General features: G+C 43.4%; 1 protein-coding gene across 1 annotated transcript in view; it reads left to right on the forward strand.

Moving 5' to 3' along the window:
* The window catches only part of Tmem182 (transmembrane protein 182), a 48,511-nt gene that overhangs the window by 13,807 nt on the left and 16,309 nt on the right, over positions 1-18,395 (forward strand). The window contains exon 4 of the mRNA XM_052193709.1: positions 17,156-17,293. Within this exon, the coding sequence (XP_052049669.1) occupies positions 17,156-17,293 (138 nt within the window). The remainder of the gene's footprint in view (positions 1-17,155; positions 17,294-18,395) is intronic.

The following is an 18,395-nucleotide window of genomic DNA, read 5'->3' on the forward strand; positions in this document are numbered from 1 at the left end:
CTCATCTGTGCATTTATAGCTTTGGCGACTTTGAAAACTTTCAACATTCATTTTCTTGAATGTTTTTGTTTTCAGAATGATCCTATTTCTTCTTACCTATGAGACACAGAGGACCCACACCCTCCATATTGGGTGTCTTAGTCAGGGTTTCTATTCCTGCACAAACATCATGACCAAGAAGCAAGTTGGAGAGGAAAGGGTTTATTGAGCTTACACTTCCACGTTGCAGTTCATCACCAAAGGAAGTCAGGACTGGAACTCAAGCAGGTCAGGAAATAGGAGCTGATACAGAGACCATGGAGAGATGTTTCTTACTGGCTTGCTTCCCCTGGCTTGCTCAGCTTGCTCTCTTATAGAACTCAAGAGCACCAGCCCAAAGGTGGAACCACCCACAAGGGGCCCTTACCACTTGATCACTAATTGAGAAAATGCTCCACAGCTGGATCTCATGGAGGCACTTCCCCAACTGAAGCTCCTTTCTCTGCGATAACTCCAGCCTGTGTCAAAACTTTGGTGATATTCACTGTTTTCACACACAAAACTAGCCAGTACATTGCATCATAAAGTTTACAGTGTCTTTAGTCTCTGTTCACATTTGTCAGTCTATATCTTGCTCAGCTAAGAGAATTTCTGTAACTTCCTTTAAACACCACTGGCTCTCCTTTCCTCTCTTCATCTGGGAATATAACACATTTCTTGCTTGTTTTCATTTTCCTTATTTCAGATACAATTTTCATCTTAAAATGCTTATTGTCCCTCCCAGTTTTTGGGGAATGTTTGTTCCAACAGTTTTGGTTCTAGCATTTTCAAATTTGTTCCTGAAGGATTTTCATAGGGACTGCCTCAAAGGACTCATCAGATAAAAAAAGTCTCTACACCTTGGCCTTGGCATTTGAGGACTCTGGTCTTCATTGATGTCACAATTTCCCTGATCTTGGCATTACCAATGATGTTTAAATTGGAATTGAATTAGTGAATAGGCTATTATATTACCAAGGACCTTCTTTGAAACTGTGATTTAAGTCAGCTTTTCTTGACACTACTCTGGAGAGGGAACGGGTGGGAGTGGCTTCATGTACACTCAGTGGACGTGGTTTCTAAGTGTCTCCATCCATAACCTATTAGACCTGTGTGTATAAGCTCCTTCTTCTGAAGACAGATAGTGAAGCCCTTGTAGGCATAATTTTTTTCCAACCTACTTTAATAAGGTTCAACCTCTCCTCTTGCCCATCATCCAGAAAAAGTAGTAGAAGTGAAAGGTTTTTAGGATATGGGGGGAGTGGACCTGTTTATCAATAATTATTTGGGGGCAAACTTGATCTTCATTGTCAACAGCAAACACCAAATATGACTCAGCACCCTAAGATCAGTCTTCTAGGCAGGCAGACAACACACAAGTCAGCAGCTGTAGTCCCATCCTCCAGGCAGACAGTATGCACAAACCAGCAGCCGTAGTTCAATCCTGAAGAAACTGAAAGGCTCTCAACCAGCCCAAGGCCACAGAAGCCACAAAATGCCCCCAGGGACGTCAGGAGCAGTTCTTTGGCAAGTTTTTCTCAGTGTGACTGTTACCACAAATGGAGCTCAACAACATTATGTAAGGCGAACCAATACATGCATGTCATTAGTGAAGAAGAGTAAGGCGGAGCAAAGCAAACCAATGCTCTCTCTCCCACTGTCTGTGGGGGTCAGTTATATTCCTTCATCACAAGTCCTTTCATGTGTCTGCTATAGCAAAACAGCTGTTCACCTGTGTCTGCTTCAGGGAAACATTTTTTTCCTGTGTCTGTTTTAGCAAGACATCCTTTTACCTGTGCCTTAGCAAAGCATCATTCGACATAACTGAATTTCCAAACAAACCGGAAGGTTCCACGTCAGGGCCTTGTCTTGCACATGCTTCCTCTGGCTCTGGCCTGGCCGGTTGAGGCCCCATTACAACTCCACCATAGCCTTCACACGCAAGAGTGGGGCTGGGGAGAAGTGGGAGGTAAGATGGGGAATGCCTTGCCTGTCCAGGAGACCTCCCATAACTCCATGCTGGTGGGAAAACTTCTGCTTTATCTGTCTCTGATGATGAGAAGCCCTGGTACACCACATGCTCTCCACTGTTATCATAGAGGGTGGTCTCGCTGCCACTTGGAGTGAATAAATGCCCAGGCATCTTAGGTAAAGAGTGCCTGAGCATCTCTGCATGGTGTTTGGGTGAAGGGACTCATGAGCTCCTTTGCCTCTCTTTTAGCATTTGGCCAAAATAGGAGGTCCAGTTCTGGACTAGCTGAATGGTTTCTGGTGTAGTGCTCTAAGCAGGAGATTTTTGTTTTCTTTTTAAGCTATTACAGGGCAACAAGATCGCCCTGCTTTCACCACTCTGCTGTTCCTTGAGTCACAAGGTCCCTAGCTTGCCTGCCTTCTGCTCAACTTTTATGGGTATTTTAACCATTCATTTTATGTGTTATCCAGGGTGTTTAGTTGTGCTGCAAAGAGAGAATAAAATAATCGTGTTTATCTCATCTTCCTGGAAGCACAGGTCTCCTCAGCTGGTTGTGCTGTGCAGGGACAGATGGTAGGGTTTACGGATGGATTAGATGTAGGAGGTAACATAAGAAACACTGAGTGATAACTCATTTTTGTCCATAGCAATTAGAAAGATGGAGTTGCAAATACTGGAGATGAAGAAGGCTGGGCAGGCTTTGCAAGTATTTGAGCATCCTAAGTGAATATTATGTCAGCCCTGGAATTAGTCTCAGATTGAAGGCAGGAAATATACAGTTAACCATCATTGTATGGAGGTAGCTTTAGAGCATCAAGACAAGAGGAAACCCTTTGCAGAATGCAAACAGATGCACAGGTTGGTGCAAAAACAGCCCTGGGGTGTTCTGCTGACACAATCAGAGAGAAGAGCAGGGGCCACCCCAGAGAACTTTCAGTGGGAGCCTTGGTGCCTGAACCAGGGCAACAGAAAAGACTATATAGTGAAATGTTTCACCGCTTGTATTTCTTTTAAGCCCACTAGACCAACTCTGGAGCTTCCAATGAGTCAGAGGAGCCATGTAGTTCCCAAAGGCCAGTTGAGGAGAAAATAAAGACAGAAAAAAAAATGTTTCTTCTCAGCATACGAGAAAAGCAGCAGAATCATGACTGGAAGTCCATCTCTCTGGAAGACTAAGCAAATTCTAGGGTGAGGTCATGAGGGTCAGGGTGGAGGAGAACTTCTTGTCTTGGTCAGGTGACAGTTTGATTTGGTGCTGGGGTGGGTCAGAGAGTGGGTTGTCTTCAGTAAGAAAGTTGCTGCTACTTGGTGAGGAGTTTTGATTAGTCCAAGGACATTTGTCCATCAATTTTATTGTTGAGCTTAAGTGACTGTAGGACAGAATGACAGAGAAAAGAACCAGTGAGGGGGACAGGGTAGGGAGGGCTGGCCACCAGGGTTAGGGTGAACACTGATCGGTAGGGAGGAGACGGCTGACCATCAGGTGTCATTGGACGCATCTGCTTGTTGTCTATGGTCTGGAACAGAATATCATAAGGCTGTCCATTGAAATTCTGTTGACTACGATGTCCTTTCAAATCTTGAAAGTAATTTATGCTTATCTTGATGTCTGTGGCCTGGAAGACAGATGATTATCATCTTTAGTGCTGGATTGAAGCATCAGCGCTGTTCACAAAGAGCAACCTGTAGTCCAGTGATTGTCATCCTTCCGAATGTTGAGACCCTTTATTACAGTTCCTCACATTGTGGTGACCCTGCAGCCGTAAAATTATTTTGCTGCTATGTCATAACTGTAATGCTGCTGCTGTTATGAATTCTAATGTAAATTTTTGATATAAACGATATCAGATACGTGACCCACAAAGGGGTTAACACCCACAGGTTGAGATCCACTGCCCCAAGTTGAGTCTAAGTCCTTATTGTAGTTTCATACATTTTAATGAACATGAGTACTGTTCGAATTCCAGGGCCAACCTTAGCAATGTGCCCTTGTGAAATTAGCAACAATTGGAGACGCGAATGTTGAGGTGATGCCGCGAAACTCTCCTGGTGATTAGTTATTAAGTTCTTACTTCATGTCATCTGTTTGTGGAAACCTACTACCACTGATAACATTACAACGTTTACCACAGTTTTTTTAATTTATAAAATTTACTAGTAGCACTACGAAACGATTTAATTCCCTTTCTTATTACAAGTCTAAAGCGTGAAAGAAACTTGCATAAAGCTAACATTGCACCGGCCAACAGGCTCTGCTTTCCTGTCTCATGAGAATCTTAATTGGCCCAGTGCAGCATTTGAAACAGCCACTTGGAAGCCAAGGGCATGAGTTTTAGGTTTTTCTAGCCAATGATGCTACTGAACTGTCAGCTGCTTTGATGCCCATTTCTTGCATCATAATTAATATTTCATTAATATTAGCATGAACAAGATCTCCTTCCAAAAGGAATAAATGCTATTTAATTCTGCTCCAAGAATTAGTGAAAGTGGCCTAAGAACGTGGATTCAGCTTGCTAGACACTGTCTTCTACCTTAGAAGGGGATTACACGATCATTTGTAGTCACAGAACAAAGAAAGTAATAAATCAAGGCACTGACAAATCGATTGGAGGAGCACTAGTGAAAGCTAATGATCTGCCAAGGGACTATATCAAAATAGTTTTACATAATTGTAAAAAGAGTGTTAGATACAGAGACAGGTGGAATATAGCTAATAAGGATAACCTATGAAAGATTTGACTACGCATCTGCAATGCTCTTAACTCTCCACAGTCTGAAGTATCTGTAGAATTTTAAGTGTGGGTGTGACTTCAAAAACAAAACAAAACTATGAGACTTTAGTTCTCTATAACATTGTAATGGTGTGGTGGTTTGAATATGCTTGGCCCAAGGAGTGGCACTATTCGGAGGTCTGGTCTTGTAGGAGTAGGTGTGACCTTGTTGGAGAAAGTGTGTCACTGTGGGCATGGGATTTAAGATCTTCTTCCTAGATAACTGGAAGTCAGTCTTCCACTAGCAACCTTCAGATGAAGATGTAGAACTCTCAGCTCCTCCTGCACCATGCCTGCCTGGATGCCGCCATGCTCCTGCCTTGATGATAATGGACTGAACCTCTGAACCTGTGAGCCAGCCACAATTCAATGTTGTTCTTGTTAGACTTGCCTTGGTCACGGTGTCTGTTCATAGCAGTAAAACCCTAAGACAGATGAAAACCTTTTCACTTGTTTGTTTTCCTCATAATAATTTTAAGACAAAACATGCTGATGATCTAGAAGATTCAAATTTTCCTTCTCAGTTTTGGGATAGTGAATGAATAATGAATGTCACGTTTTCTTTGCTACATTTCTGCTCTTCGTGAGAGTTAGTTCCGGGCCCTGAGATAAAAATGAAGCTGAGTGGTAAAGACAGTATTTAAAATGTGTTTGCCCTGTCTGACGTGGGGTTTCCTGTGTTCTTAAGCCTCCTGTCAGTCCATGGCCAAGGCTGTGCTTACATCTGTGCTCTTTTGCTTTTGTGCAGTTAATATCCCATGGTGTTTATGAAGTCAACTTGTTAATTTGTTTCCAGGGCAACGGCAGTTGACTCACAATCGGGGGATGTTTGCTCTAGCAGCTCCCGGTGTCCAGTAGCTAAGGAGGGAAGTCTTCCAAAACTGTGTGGGCTCACAGAGCGTAAACCAAGCTCTCCTGCATACAGGGAGGAGCTACTGGAGCTTCGTGAGCAGCAGCTTTCTCCTTATCAATGAACAGTTTGAAAGAGCTGCTGCTTTCCAGTGGGGACCAGGAAGTTCAGGATACACAGATCATCACAAAAGGGCGTATCAACAGACAGTGTGTTTGCTGGAAGAGGGGTGGATCCCAGCCAGGTACTTCTGATTGTAATTTTCGGATGCTGGGACTCTATAGAGAAGAGAGGAGGTGACCTGTCAGGCTTAGGAGAAGAGACAGAAAGCCAGGGAGGATGGTTCTGAAGAGTGCATGGCAGCTAAGGCCAGGACCACCAGGGGAGAAGAGGAGAGTGAGCCAGAGCTTCCTATCTCCACTGAAATAGAGTAGGCGAATAGTTTAGGCTAAACCCCTGGAGGAGGGCGGATCCCTGCCAGGTGCTTCTGAGTGTCCTTTTCAAATGCTGACTTTGAAGGCCCAGGCCCATGCCTCTTCCTTAGTGGTGAAAGCATGATGCTGTGAGTCCACTGCGGGGATCACACAAAAACCTTCCTTTGGCCCCATGAAGGTTTGCTGATATGGATGGACTAACGAGGTAGTGAAAAAGAAAAGACTTACAAATTGAGTTCATGGATAAAGGGGAATGAGATCTGCAACTACCCACCAGCAAAGTGTGGTTCGGAAATTTCCATATGCTTTTTATAAGAAGGATGAGTAAGAATGGGGGATTCAGGTGGATTCTGGGGAAGGGAACTAGGTAAATGGTTTTTAGACAAAGTCTGTGGTCTTTGAGTAATACCACACAGCTGGGCACAAAAGTTGGCTGAACCCACACAATAGACACCAGATTACAAGTAATTGTCTTTAGGATGTCTCAAACACAAGATAACTTCATGTGAAGACCCTCCATCCAGGTGCACTGACAGTACACTGGCCAGTTTGTGGTTTCTTCTTTGCTAAGAGCTTAGAGAAATGAAAATTCCAGGAGGGAGCCAGAAGGAAGGAAGGGTCTTGGTCCTTCCAGGATCCCCACATTTGACAGACGTGTCCAGCGTCCCCTGAGTGGCATGTGCTGCTTCCCTAGTCCCTTTAATTTAAAATTATCAACTTGCCAAAACAGCACATACTATGATGGCAGACCCCAGACATGCTAACCATGTATACACAGAAAGTTTGTCACAGAGTAAATGTGAGTGTCACAGATGCCCCAACTGTCTCTTTCGTTCTAAGGAGTCACTTATCTTGTGTGTCCTTTCCTAAGACTCTCTTCTGGCACATATCACACATGTGTGAACCCACCCAGCTCCTGCGTCTGCACTGGCTGAGTGAGTCTCTTTCTGGGACATCAGCTGATGGGCTCAGAACACGGGTCCTGGCAGGACGCCCCCAGCAGGTTCGGGTCTCTTCAGCTCATGCTTTTACTTTCCTCCTGAAACTCTCTGAATTTTCTTTTTGGCTTCAGTTCCTTGGGGACAGCCTCCAGATCATTCACTTTTTTCACCAGACAATTTCATTTCCATGAAGTACTTTTGGATTTCCAGTGCTTTATCTCATAATATTTAACCTCCAAGGGTTAAATCAAGTTCTATGAATGGCAAAGGAGGTATGAGATTTCGGCCTTTTTCCTATTAGTATCCCCCATTCAAAAGCAAATTGTTTCCTTCGTTGTTTTGACGCCAATATATTATGCAGATCTATAGTCAAGTTTTAAAGAGTTAATTAGTGATTTTTTATGAGTGATTTTTTTTAAAAGATAACTTCTGGGGAAAAGCCATAAAATATGTAGCAAAACTGTTACTTGGAAAAATACTATCTTACAAGGAGCATAATTAAATATATCTTGTTTCCTCCTGGCTCCCTTCTGTAGCTTCAAGCCCAACGTTGCCCTGCATATATACTAAGTCACTGGCAGGTCCTGCCTTAATCACCGACTCCATTTCTTCCACGTTTGTGCTGTCTCCGGACTGACTGCGTTCCCTCTTTCTCTCCTTCCTGCTCCTCCAAAATCACGTTCAGCAATAAGCTTTAAGCGATGTGTTAAAATGGAGCCTGGGATCCTTCCTATATTCATGTAAAGTACCGTCAACCTGATGTACTCACAGACTGCCATGATTCTCTACATTTTATGCATTTTTGATTTTACAATGCAAAACCAGCAATTGATTACCTGCCACAGTACCTGACATAAGACAGAGTTTCAATTTGGTGTCTGCAAGAATGGGATTCTATTTACTTGCTGATCATCTTTTTGTTGTTGTTGTTGTGTCTTATGACACACATAGAGGGAAATGGCAAAGCAAATTAACACTGTAATTCTTAAACAATTTTCTCTTTGGTAGAAATACCTTGAGTTACATTTAAAGAAGGCAGCTCTGTATTTATAATAACATTCTGTAATGAGAGGCCTCAAACTTTTTTGAAAAGGTATGTTTTCCAGGATGTTAGGGATTTGCAGAATCAAGTCATGTGAGACAGAAGAATAAAGACGCCGAGTACTCAGAGTAGATTCCTCCCAAGATCCTGGGACACTCAGAGTAGATTCCTCCCAAGATCCTGGGACACTCAGAGTAGATTCCTCCCAAGATCCTGGGACACTCAGAGTAGATTCCTCCCAAGATCCTGGGACACTCAGAGTAGATTCCTCCCAAGATCCTGGGACACTCAGAGTAGATTCCTCCCAAGAGCCTGGGACACTCAGAGTAGATTCCTCCCAAGAGCCTGGGACACTCAGAGTAGATTCCTCCCAAGAGCCTGGGACACTCAGAGTAGATTCCTCCCAAGAGCATGGGACACTCAGAGTAGATTCCTCCCAAGATCCTGGGACACTCAAAATAGAATTCTTGCTAATGAACTTTTGCTAGTGATTTCCTTGGATATCTCAACAATTTTGGGCAAGGAGATTACAATTTCATATTTTAAAAAGTGTGAATACAGTAGTTTCATGAACATCGCCTTTTGTGGTTTGCTGTTAAGGTCAATGGAACTTTCTTTTAGATGTCAATGAGATTTTTCTGTTTAATGAAAAGGAAATCAGTGGGCAGGGAACTCGGCTGCCTTAGGTGTTCAGAGTGGGGCCAGAGTCAGGGCAGGAAGTCTGAGAAACCTCCATGCTCTTACTTCATAGATATGCATTCCTGTGTGAGGGGCCAACAAAACTCAGGGACGGAAGACACCGCTCTGGGGCCCAGGCATTAGCATCTGTTCGAGTGGCTACCCAGTTCTCCCTTCACAGGAGACTGAATCGTCCAAGTGCAGATTCAGCCACTGAGGCTAAGAGGTCTAGACAGTAGATTTATTTCCTTTTGAACTAATTAGCTTCACTTTGTTCCCATGAGCACTTCATAGCCCATTAATCTTGAGACTCCAATGAAGATTAACTGGAGAGTTAATGATCATACACTCATTCATATTTTACTGAGCATCTATTTCATGTCAAGCAAGTTTCCACTTGAGTTAGAAAGACTACCGAGACTTAGTCTGCCCCAGAGGGAGTTTATGTTCCAGGGGTGGGAGTGGCTGTACCACAGAAAGACTATGCAGTGCAAAGTATTCATTCTGGAGTCTGGCATGTGTCAAGAACATGAGTCCTTGGGTCAGGTGTTGTGCTTCAAGATTATAGCACCAGGAAATAGGTAACATTATTGTCACATATTAAGGAAGGAAATTGGGGCTTGGAGAAGCCAAGAAACAGGCTTAAGGTCATATGACTGGTGACAGGCACCTATCTTATCATCTGTTTGTCATCAGATAGGCATTCCATCTCTCAGGTCTGTCTGTCATGGGATAGGCATTCCATCTCTCAGGTCTGTCTGTCATCGGATAGGCATTCCATCTCTCAGGTCTGTCTCCTCTCCTTCTTGGCGTATCCATCAGTTTTATGTTCAGGTGAGGACATAAGTTGCTATGACCCATCAAAGAGAGAATGGTGGTTATCAGGTCCTAGAGAACAGTAATGCCTTCTGTCAGAGTGCTGTCATAAACACGTCAGTGTGGGTGGGTTAAGAACAGGGTTTTTTTTTTTTTTTTCTACTTTTGAGGAGGGAGGGAGTCAGGGTGAGGTGTGGCTGGGTTTCAGAGAGGACCTCTGTTGCCTGTCTTCTTATACCTCTCTTGCTTGGTAGAGAGGGACTAGCTCTGTTTTCATCATCTTATGAAGTCACTAATTCCATTTTAGGACTCCAACCTCATGACCACATCCGAACTTGTTTCCTTCCCCAAAGCCTCTGACTTGCCAGTGATCTCTCACTGGGTCTGAGGTTGACCTTTAGCACTTGGATGTGGGGCAGGACCGAGAGGAACATCATAAAGAGGAAGGCTGATTAAAAAGCCTTTGCAAAGCCCCTGTAGCCTGATGAGAACGCAGCTGCTCCTCTGAGCAGGGTAATCCCAGGTCACTCATGTGCTCTCGTGGAGGGAACATCACAGGACCTTGTACACACTGTCTCCTTCCTCACTGCCCCCAGCAACAACATTCCGGATGCTGCCATTTTGAGCTTTGCTGTGCTATCTCAGACACTCTTTGACTTCCAGGGAGATATGTCCCAACGAAGCACCGTTATTGAAAATGCTATTCCTTTAGTTCAGAAACATGGCCAGCTGTAGGTCCTGTTTGAGTTCCCTCTGCGATGACAGACTGGAATGGGAACTGTGGTTGGCTCATACTGCAGACCATCAGTAGAGGCTATCCATGTCGACAACCTAGGGAAAGATCAGTTCAGATTACCAGATCTACTGACTGCAGACCTGGTTAAAGTTGGGACATTTCAAGTGGGACCATTGTATATCAGTGACCAAGTATATTCCTATAACCACAGCTTCTGACATTACCACCTCCAGCACTGCAAAGCCCTCTGTCCCAGAGTTGGAGAAGGCTCCATTTCCACCCTCAGTCTCCTCAGGAGGCATTAATGGGGTCATAGGCATGAATGCACTTATACCTGAATACTCTCCTCTCTTCTGGAAGAAACACAGGCTCCCCAAGCCAGAGTGAAGGGGGAGCCCTCTCCCTCCCACCCAGCATGCTTCCTCCCTGACACCTTGGCTAGTTCTACAGCAGGGAGATTAATAGTCACGGGGTCTCTCACTGTGCCTTTGGCCCTAAGTGGCTGCCTGAGCTGGGTCAGGCCACAAACGTGGACACATTGTACAGACTGTCCTTCTGCCTTGGGGCAGACGCTCCTGTATTTTTAGTCCTGTTTGTCACTGCCAAGACAAGCAGCTCAAGGACATGTGGTATTACTGCCCTACATGACAAGCATCTTGCTTCAGGCTGCAGCAGCATACATAGGAGGTTCTTGTTTGTGCTGGAGGGGGGCGGAGCTGAGGCTTTGCTTTGGCCTCCTTGGCAACATTTGAAGCTCTTAAAGTTGTGCTGGACATGTTTTATTGGATGAACTAGCTCTGTGTCCATCTGAGACACACACACACACACACAGAGGCACATGTGTATGTATTCCCATATGCACACACTCACACACAAACATACACACACATACACACAGAGGCACATGTGTATGTATTCGCACACATAGAGGCATATGTGTATAGACTCCCACATGCATACACGCACACATACACATACATACACACACACATACACACACAGAGGCATGTGTATAGACTCCCATATGCACATACACACACATACACACACACACACACACACACAGCACATGTGTATAGACTCCCACATGCATAATACCACTGTGCAGAATTAATTGTCCAAGTCGTTTAATCCTCTTCACTGTTCCTTCCTCAGAATTTCTTAACTGATGTTTTCCCATGTGTCCTTCTTATGCTAGTTTTGAATGTGTCTCTGTGGTTCTATTCAAGGCACAGGTGCCTCCACGTCCATTGAGATTTGAGAGTGAAAAGACTAATGCTGTCTGATATGTACATGTTATGAGTCAGGGAGATGTAATAAGAAAACTTCCATCTTGCTGCATTCTTGTTAGCAAGCTAGATGGCCTCTCGTCGGTGGTGACTCTCTTTCCCCGTGAGCAACAGTGGAGTTTTCCCCAGGTGAGAACTGAAGTCTCAGATGATGCAGAAAGGAAAGTATACAGGGACAGATAGATGCTGCAGAGGGCGTCCAGTGCAGAGAGCATCGGGGTCATTGGGGATTGACGATATTTAATCTAGATCTCCTATAATGAAACTACTAAGTAAACATGTAGTGAAGGCCACTGCAATGTTAAACCTTATTTTGTTCAAGACAATCAACTCCACATGCACCACTTCTCTAGCATGTCTTTATGCATCATATAAAGACCCTCCTGCATCACAACACCTGTCCAAAGGGCCCTGGGATGTTGAACCACTTTCATTTGTATGTGAACCTCAAAGATTAGAGACAGATACAGATTTAGATGTGATTGTAGACATGCACACACCAACAATCTGCAGGCATTATAACAGGCATGTTAGAACTGATAAGCTGGCTCCATTATTTGTCCACAACAAAAATGTTAGTGTCTACTATGTTATTGGCAAGAACGTTTTATTACAAAGTATAATAATTATAACCACAGCATAATATTTGAAGATTTAAGTTTATGCAGCCGCTTCTCCTAAATGCTTTTACCGTGTGTTAAGGCCTAGGTAAAATGTAAGACCTAAGTCATTGTTATCTGGTTAACCTGCCATTAGTAGGAAATGTTCTCATATGTTTCTGCTGTTTCTAGAAAAGTTTCTCATGCCCAAGTTGATTACATAGTCTATTATGTTCTGTGCCCTTGCAAAACAATCATGATAGGAGTCAGCAGAACTGCTTTGTAGAGTTACCCATGATAAGCTTGGACTTGGACCAACACCTAGCAGCAGTGCCTGTACCTGCGAATGAGCTTTTATGGTATTTGCCTTAAACTGCCCCTGGGATGGACCCCATCATAAGAGGGCCACCTGCACAAATATATGAAATCATTTGGAATAAGACTTCCATTTTGAGTAGTGGTCAAGTAAAGTTTAAGTTCCTAAGACCTGGCTGGGAAACTGACCTCCTACTTGGCAGAGAGAGACATGCTCATGGGAAATTGACATCCATGTTAAGACATGAATTAGACAAGGCAAGTTCCCTGCTACAGTTGAGTCGCTCAGCCAATAGGAGCAGGATAAGTATACAGCAAACACATGCTCCTAAGGAAATCCCTTGTCCCTAAACACTGCTTGGCGGATTAACTTGGCACAGACATTTGTACATTGCAGGCTTTAAAAGCCTTGTAGGACGTCAGGGTCATGGCTTAGTTTCTAAATACAGATGGTGGACCTGGTTGATCAGTCCTGGGGCTCAATAAACTCTCACCGTCTGAATGAGATTTGTGTTCCTGTGGTTTTTGAGACAATCCTTAGACCCCAAATGTTGCAGGAAATATTAAAAATCAACCCGACATCTCTCCTGCCCCACCAGGCCACGTTTGCTCTCTGGGCCACAATACCATGTCCTGGTGGGGTCCACCCAGTAAGCCCCTGAAGTATCCCAGCTGTGTTCCCTTCTCTGGCTAGCTTGTCCCTGGAGCCATTAGTTCCCTCTCTGCCATAAACCCCTGTAATCCACGGACCCACATTCCAGTAACTCAGTAAATCAAAACTCTTAATGTTTAATTAACCAATCAGATTTATGTATAAATAATATCGCAATTTACAAGATGTCAATACAATAATTTTAGAACCAATTGATAATGATAAAAGCTTTATCCCAATGTTTCTAACCTTTTGAAAACTTAGCTACTTGTAGCTGGTAATCGGCACTGGGTTCATGCCCTCCTCCATGGCTCCTCTCTCCACTCTGGGGTGCTCCTGCTCTCTATAACTCTTAGCTCTACCCCTCTTTTCCCTGTCCAGTCACAGACCTTCTCTGCACTAATGTAATTGGACAGGGAAAATTCTGTGACACCCCACCAGTGCATCTTTTCTTTGAACATATATAGACAATACTACTTCATATGCTACCAAATAGTCATGAGAATTATGCCATTCTTAAGCAGAAGGCACTCTGTACAGCGTTGGATACATAGAGCTGCCTTGTCTGGTTTCAGAGGGAGACAATGTACCTATCCCAGCAGAGACTGATGTCTCTGGTGGGGGGATACCCAGAGGGGCTCCAATCTCACAGAGGAGAAGGGGAGGAGGGATGGAAGAATGGATCTGAGGGGACCAGGAAGGGTACAGCAGTTTGGATGTAACATGAATAAATAAAATAAAATAAAATAAAATAAAATAAAATAAAATAAAATAAAAAATAAAAAATAAGACTTCAGTGTGACCTTCCAGTAGTTCTCATATGTGGAGACAAACATCTTTCTTTTGCAGGAGAGGAAGAGACTCAGAACGACCCATTGAGGCAGGGATAAGTATACAGGACACCAATTCTAGCACTTACAATTTTCTACTACATATGTTGGTAGCAGTTTACAATTTGTTTTGGTGTGTGTGTGTGTGTGTGTGTGTGTGTGTTTGAATATATTTCCCTGTCTGTCCATCTGTCTGTCTGTATAATGCCTTCATGTACAGGTACCAAAGAAAGCTAGAAGATGCTTTTGGGTATGCGGAAGGTGGATTCTATATGCAGTTGTGAACCACTTGACTTGTGTGCTGGGAAGCAAAATCAGGTCCTCTGGGAGAGCAGCTAGTGCCCTAACCCTGATCATCTGCTGACGATGGTTTTAAATCTTAATACTTAAATTTGTTTTAAGGAACTTAGAGGGAAGGTGATGGTTCATTATATTCACAGATAATGATAATTTTTCCTTTCATATTTTGATTTTTCAAGCATGGTCTTGTTTTAAATCCTGCTGACCTCAGGAACTCCTCCCTTCACTTCAGTAGTTTGGGAATGAGCCCAGTGTGGCCAGTGCTTCATCCCTGGGTCACAAATGAGCTCATTTCCCAGTTTTTCCAAGTTGTCCTTCGATGCAGAGATGCAGGCTAAAGAATCTTTCTTTCTGGCACTTTAAGGTGTGATGTTCTACTGTGTTTTTTTTTTTTAAATAATTTCTCCTATTTTTAGATTATTTTTTCAATCCTTTGCTCCTCCTGATAAAGAATCTGTGGTCAGTGCTCCCTCTCTATGACGCTGAGCACTTTCTCACACTGGATGTGTTGGAGGCTACTATAGTTATTTTTGTTTTGCTTTGTTTTGTTTTTTGTTTTGTGTTGTTGTTGTCGTCTCTTGCTGACTGTATAAGATCACTTCTTTGGCTGTCTAATCTGTTGTGTCCCCTGTGTCTATAAATGTATCTCTCTCTCTGCTCCTGGGCTTGGGATCAGCTTTGCTTTATGAGTAACTTTGTTTCTTCAGACAAATCTCTTGTCTCTGCTTTAGCCGTTTCCATGGATACAAACAGGAGAGGCTTTGATTCGTCACAGAAGTGTCTAGAACTCCATTTGTTTTTATCAGTGCCTGTCCTGCTTTTTCATTCATATTAAACAGTTTAATTTGCTTCGTTCATCGCAAAGCCTCTCACCCTCCCTTCCCCGTCTCTGTGATGCCGAGCCCCTGTCAGGATTTTACATTTTCAGAAATTGTTATGGCAAATCCAGAAATTCAGCTCAGTTTGTTTGTTTGTCTCAGGTCCTATCCATTTCAAGAGCAGTCAGCGCAGTTCACAGAGCTCCTAATTCCAGCTTGGAATCTGTCCCAGAACTCAGATCTGAATTAGTACCTTCATGTTTGCCGATTCCTTGCCTGTTCCCTAAAGCATTGGTCAGAGTTTCATGGTCCTGTTATAGCAAAGAGATTTACATCGAAGCCTAGAGAGGTTTAGATATTATATTTTCTGATTTTATGTTTAAAAATTTCCAGAAAACGTTAACCTGTCCTCTCAATAGGAAATCAGTCTTTTCATCCTGTCCTTTAGGTTTATGATAGCAGTTTCAGTGTCAACTCAACTGTCAGAAGCCCTGGGTCCTGCACTTTGTGCACCCTGCCTGGGGCTGGTGCTGGGTGCAGCAGATTTCACAACTTAATTTTGTTCTCAAAGACCATTGCACTCCCTTGGGCATCTATACATACAAAATGTGGGGGTGACCTAGATGCTAGCATAGGCTCCAGCATGGACTTGTAGCCTTTCCTTCATCCCCTCTCACTTCTAGACTGAGTTCCAGTCCGGTTTAGGCTGCCAGTACTATGGGATAGCTCTCTGTCATTGTGCTATGTGGTAAAACAACAAGAAACAAAATAAAATATTTAGCAAGGATTTCCCCACTGTTTGGAAAAGGAAGATCCCCCTCCAGGCTCCTCCACGCAGAGCCTAGGTCATCTGATGGATCTGGGTACTGTGCTTCACTGGGACATTTAGAGACACATCTGGGGGAATAAATTGTGTTTCTTGGCTCTGAAATGTTTTGTCAACCTGACTACAGCTACAAGACATATATTGCATCAGGCCTGGGAGCTATGGCCAAGTGTCAGCATTGAAAAGTAAGACAAAAGCTAACCTTGTCACCCCTGCAATCAAAGCTTGGTCACCTTCAACCTAAAGCAGCCTTTCTTCCCACCAAACTGTGATGGCCATCTTCACAGCTTTCTCTAATCCTGTCCTTCTTAAGATTATAGGTGATTGACTTATTTATTCCTTGAAGGTAGGCTTGAGAAAATATACATTTTATTTTCCAATAAAGATTCTATATGGTCCATAGGAAAATGATAATTTGACTAATTGTTCTCACTGAGCCCACCCAGTTTACACATGAGAATTCATTTCAGCATTTTTGCCTTAGGGAAATGATGAATTTGTTTAATAGATTGGTAATTATCCAGCTCAAAAGTGATCATTAGCATGCCTTTTTTGTTTGATTACTATAAATCACTGGACCTGCAATCCATTAATCACCAGCTGCACGGAGTACCTCTGCCCTGTCTGTCCTTGAGTAAGAGACTTCCAAACGACACCATGCCTTCCTGTAATACAAATATTTAACAAAAGGCACATTCCAGACATGTCTGATTTTATATGATACTTTTTATATTCTTTTCTGATTCAAACCATTCTTAACGCTGTAGATTTTATTATCTGAAGAACAGATTCCCTGAGAGCCATGGTCTGTATAGAAATCAGCCCTTTGGGTAGGGCTATGAGGAGGTTACCACTGAACAGATACCATCTTAGTGACATGAGTGTTGTGTCTATAAACTACAAGGTTGCCTTTGTGTGGCCCTTGGACAGATGGTGCGGACCGCTGATCTGGGGTCACACCAGGCAGATCCTAAAATATTCCTCCTTCCAAAGAGGAAAATGTGGTCAGAGAAATGAGTTCCCCGTGCATTCAGAATGTGCATGTTGCAAATGCTGAGCCGGAAGCATTACTAAAGTGTGTCAGGATGGGCGTGGCCGAGCCTGGTTGCCTGCTAAGGATTCCTGTTCGAGATCATCCCTGGTCCACTGTGGGAGATTCTGCCAAGTACTGTCCCTGAGTGAAATAAACGATAAGGACCAAACACTCTGTGCGACGGCCTGCTACAGCCAGGGCTAACGAGTTTCTTTCTTTGTTCTTGGGTTTCTAGTTTACCGTGGCTTCTGGGCCGTCCTGCTGCTGCTGGGTGTGGTGGCCGCCTTGACTGCAAGCTTCCTGATCATCTGTGCAGCTCCCTTTTCCAGCCACTTGCTTTATAAAGCTGGAGGAGGTTCATACATCGCCTCAGGTAGGTGGAGCACCCAAGGCATGATTTCTAGCCATGTTCCCTGTAGTTTTGTTTTAGACATACGTCTAGAGTTGGGACTTTTTTTTAGTAGCAATACCATGAAGCTAAGATACTGGAGTTTTTGTGTACTCATACGCTTAGTTCTCTCTCTAAACTTCACATTTTCTACTAGCTGGCAGCGATTGCCTAGTGATTGTAACCACCTTGTAGACAAAAGTAGACATGTGCCGGGCGGTGGTGGCACATGGCATGCCTGTAATCCCAGCACTTGGGAGGCAGAGGCAGGAGGATTTCTGAGTTCAAGGCCAGCCTGGTCTACAGAGTGAGTTCCAGGACAGCCAGGGCTACACAGAGAAACCCTGTCTCAAAAAACAACAACAACAACAACCACAACCACAACAACAACAAAAAGTAGATGTGTAAGACAAATATAGAAACCGGCCTAGCAATCACCCTATGTCTGTAAGGAATAATTGTCTGTAATTTTCATCTGTGATGTGTCTTTTATACACACATATATTATATCATAATATATGTATCATAATATCTATCTCTATATCTATATCTATACCTATCTATCTATGTGGGAGACCATTATTGACAGTGACAACATCTCTAGAGTGGTAGTAGATGGTGTCTCAATTAGGATTCTTATTGCTGTGATGAAACACTGTGACCAAAGTCAGCTTGGGAAGGAAAGAAGATTATTTCACTTACATTTTCGAGTTAAAGTCCATCACTGAAGGAAGGAACTAAAGTATATACCATGGTAGGGTTCTGTTTACTGATTTGCTCCCCATGGCTTGCTCAGCCTGCATTTTTTTAATATAACCTGGGAGTACTGGTCCATGGGGTAGTATCACTCAGAATGGGCTAAGTCCTCCATTATCAAATACTAATTATGAAAATGCCCCACAGACTTGCCTGTAGGCCAATCCTATGGGAGCATTGGTTCAATTGTGGTTTCTTCTTGTCAGGTAACTCTATCTTGTGTCAAGCAGACAAAGAACAAAGACACAACAACAACAACCACCACAACAACAAGCCAACAGAACACATGGACAGACATATGAACATATGAGCATATGCATGACCAAAATCG

The sequence above is a fragment of the Apodemus sylvaticus genome, chromosome 9 (assembly GCF_947179515.1).
Source record: "Apodemus sylvaticus chromosome 9, mApoSyl1.1, whole genome shotgun sequence".
NCBI lineage: Eukaryota > Metazoa > Chordata > Mammalia > Rodentia > Muridae > Apodemus > Apodemus sylvaticus.